Source organism: Juglans microcarpa x Juglans regia, chromosome 1D, assembly GCF_004785595.1.
Source record: "Juglans microcarpa x Juglans regia isolate MS1-56 chromosome 1D, Jm3101_v1.0, whole genome shotgun sequence".
NCBI lineage: Eukaryota > Viridiplantae > Streptophyta > Magnoliopsida > Fagales > Juglandaceae > Juglans > Juglans microcarpa x Juglans regia.
Genome location: NC_054594.1, coordinates 12017401 through 12018305, shown reverse-complemented (window position 1 = coordinate 12018305; position 905 = coordinate 12017401). Strand labels below are relative to the sequence as shown.

Here is a 905-nt window from a genome sequence, read left to right as displayed (position 1 = left end):
CTAGCTATTTCGTACTTGTTAGCTAGCATTTATAGCAAGATGCATGTAGTCTAAAAGCTCCAAAATATGGTCCTAATTTATTCTTCCAACGTCTTATTCAGAGTCTAGTTTTGACCAATTTTAATCCAAACATTAATATTACATACCCAGACAATAACAATATTATTATAACACAAGATTTTAAGCCCCATTTTCCTAATTTGTTGATGACAAAAGCTGTAGCCTGAACCAATCTTAACAATCGGACCGGACCATATAAATTTGATAATTGTCTCCCATAGCCAAGTTACAGAAACCAGAAGAACAGCCTTTTTGCTGCTACAAATACTGATCAATGCACAATCAAGCTGAAGATTTCCTCAGCTCTTGATCAAGCGCCTTCTCGAGCCATGCCTCTGCATCTTCCATCATTCCGGGGCTCAGCCTCACCATCAGAATGCAAAACTCAGTCTCATTAAGCACCCCATCGCCATCAAGATCGCCTTCTTTAACCATCCCCTCCGCGTCCTCTTTGCTCATCCCCTCCATACCCAGGAGTCCTGAATTTTTCCTTAGACTCTCGGGTGTTATCAACTTCCTTTCTGGGTCTGCTAGAAGCTTGAATCCCTTGCATAATTCGGTCACAAAGGCCTCGACATCTAGCTTTTCTGCCATAACTGGCAGCAAGTCCTCAAATTCCATCTTCATGGTGGTTTTCATGTTGTCCTCCATTGTCCTGGTGATGAAAGAAGTTTCCTAGTTGACTGGATTTTAGTGGTGGTGGCACAAAGATCAACAGCTCAAAAGACATATAACAGTAGGTATATTGAAGACCCCTGAAGCCTTTATAAACATAGAAAGTTTCCTTGCTTTGCTTTTGAACTATAAAGTCATGAAAGCTAGGCAGGTCCAAAAACCGAAAGATG

At 41.0% G+C, this 905-nt stretch overlaps 1 protein-coding gene across 1 annotated transcript; it reads right to left on the bottom strand.

Moving 5' to 3' along the window:
- Positions 1-60: 60 nt before the first annotated feature.
- LOC121242920 (calcium-binding protein KIC) lies at positions 61-905 on the bottom strand. Its single transcript, XM_041140930.1, has one exon. It carries the CDS (start codon positions 709-711, stop codon positions 343-345), a length of 369 nt encoding a protein of 122 aa, XP_040996864.1. The 5' UTR covers positions 712-905; the 3' UTR covers positions 61-342.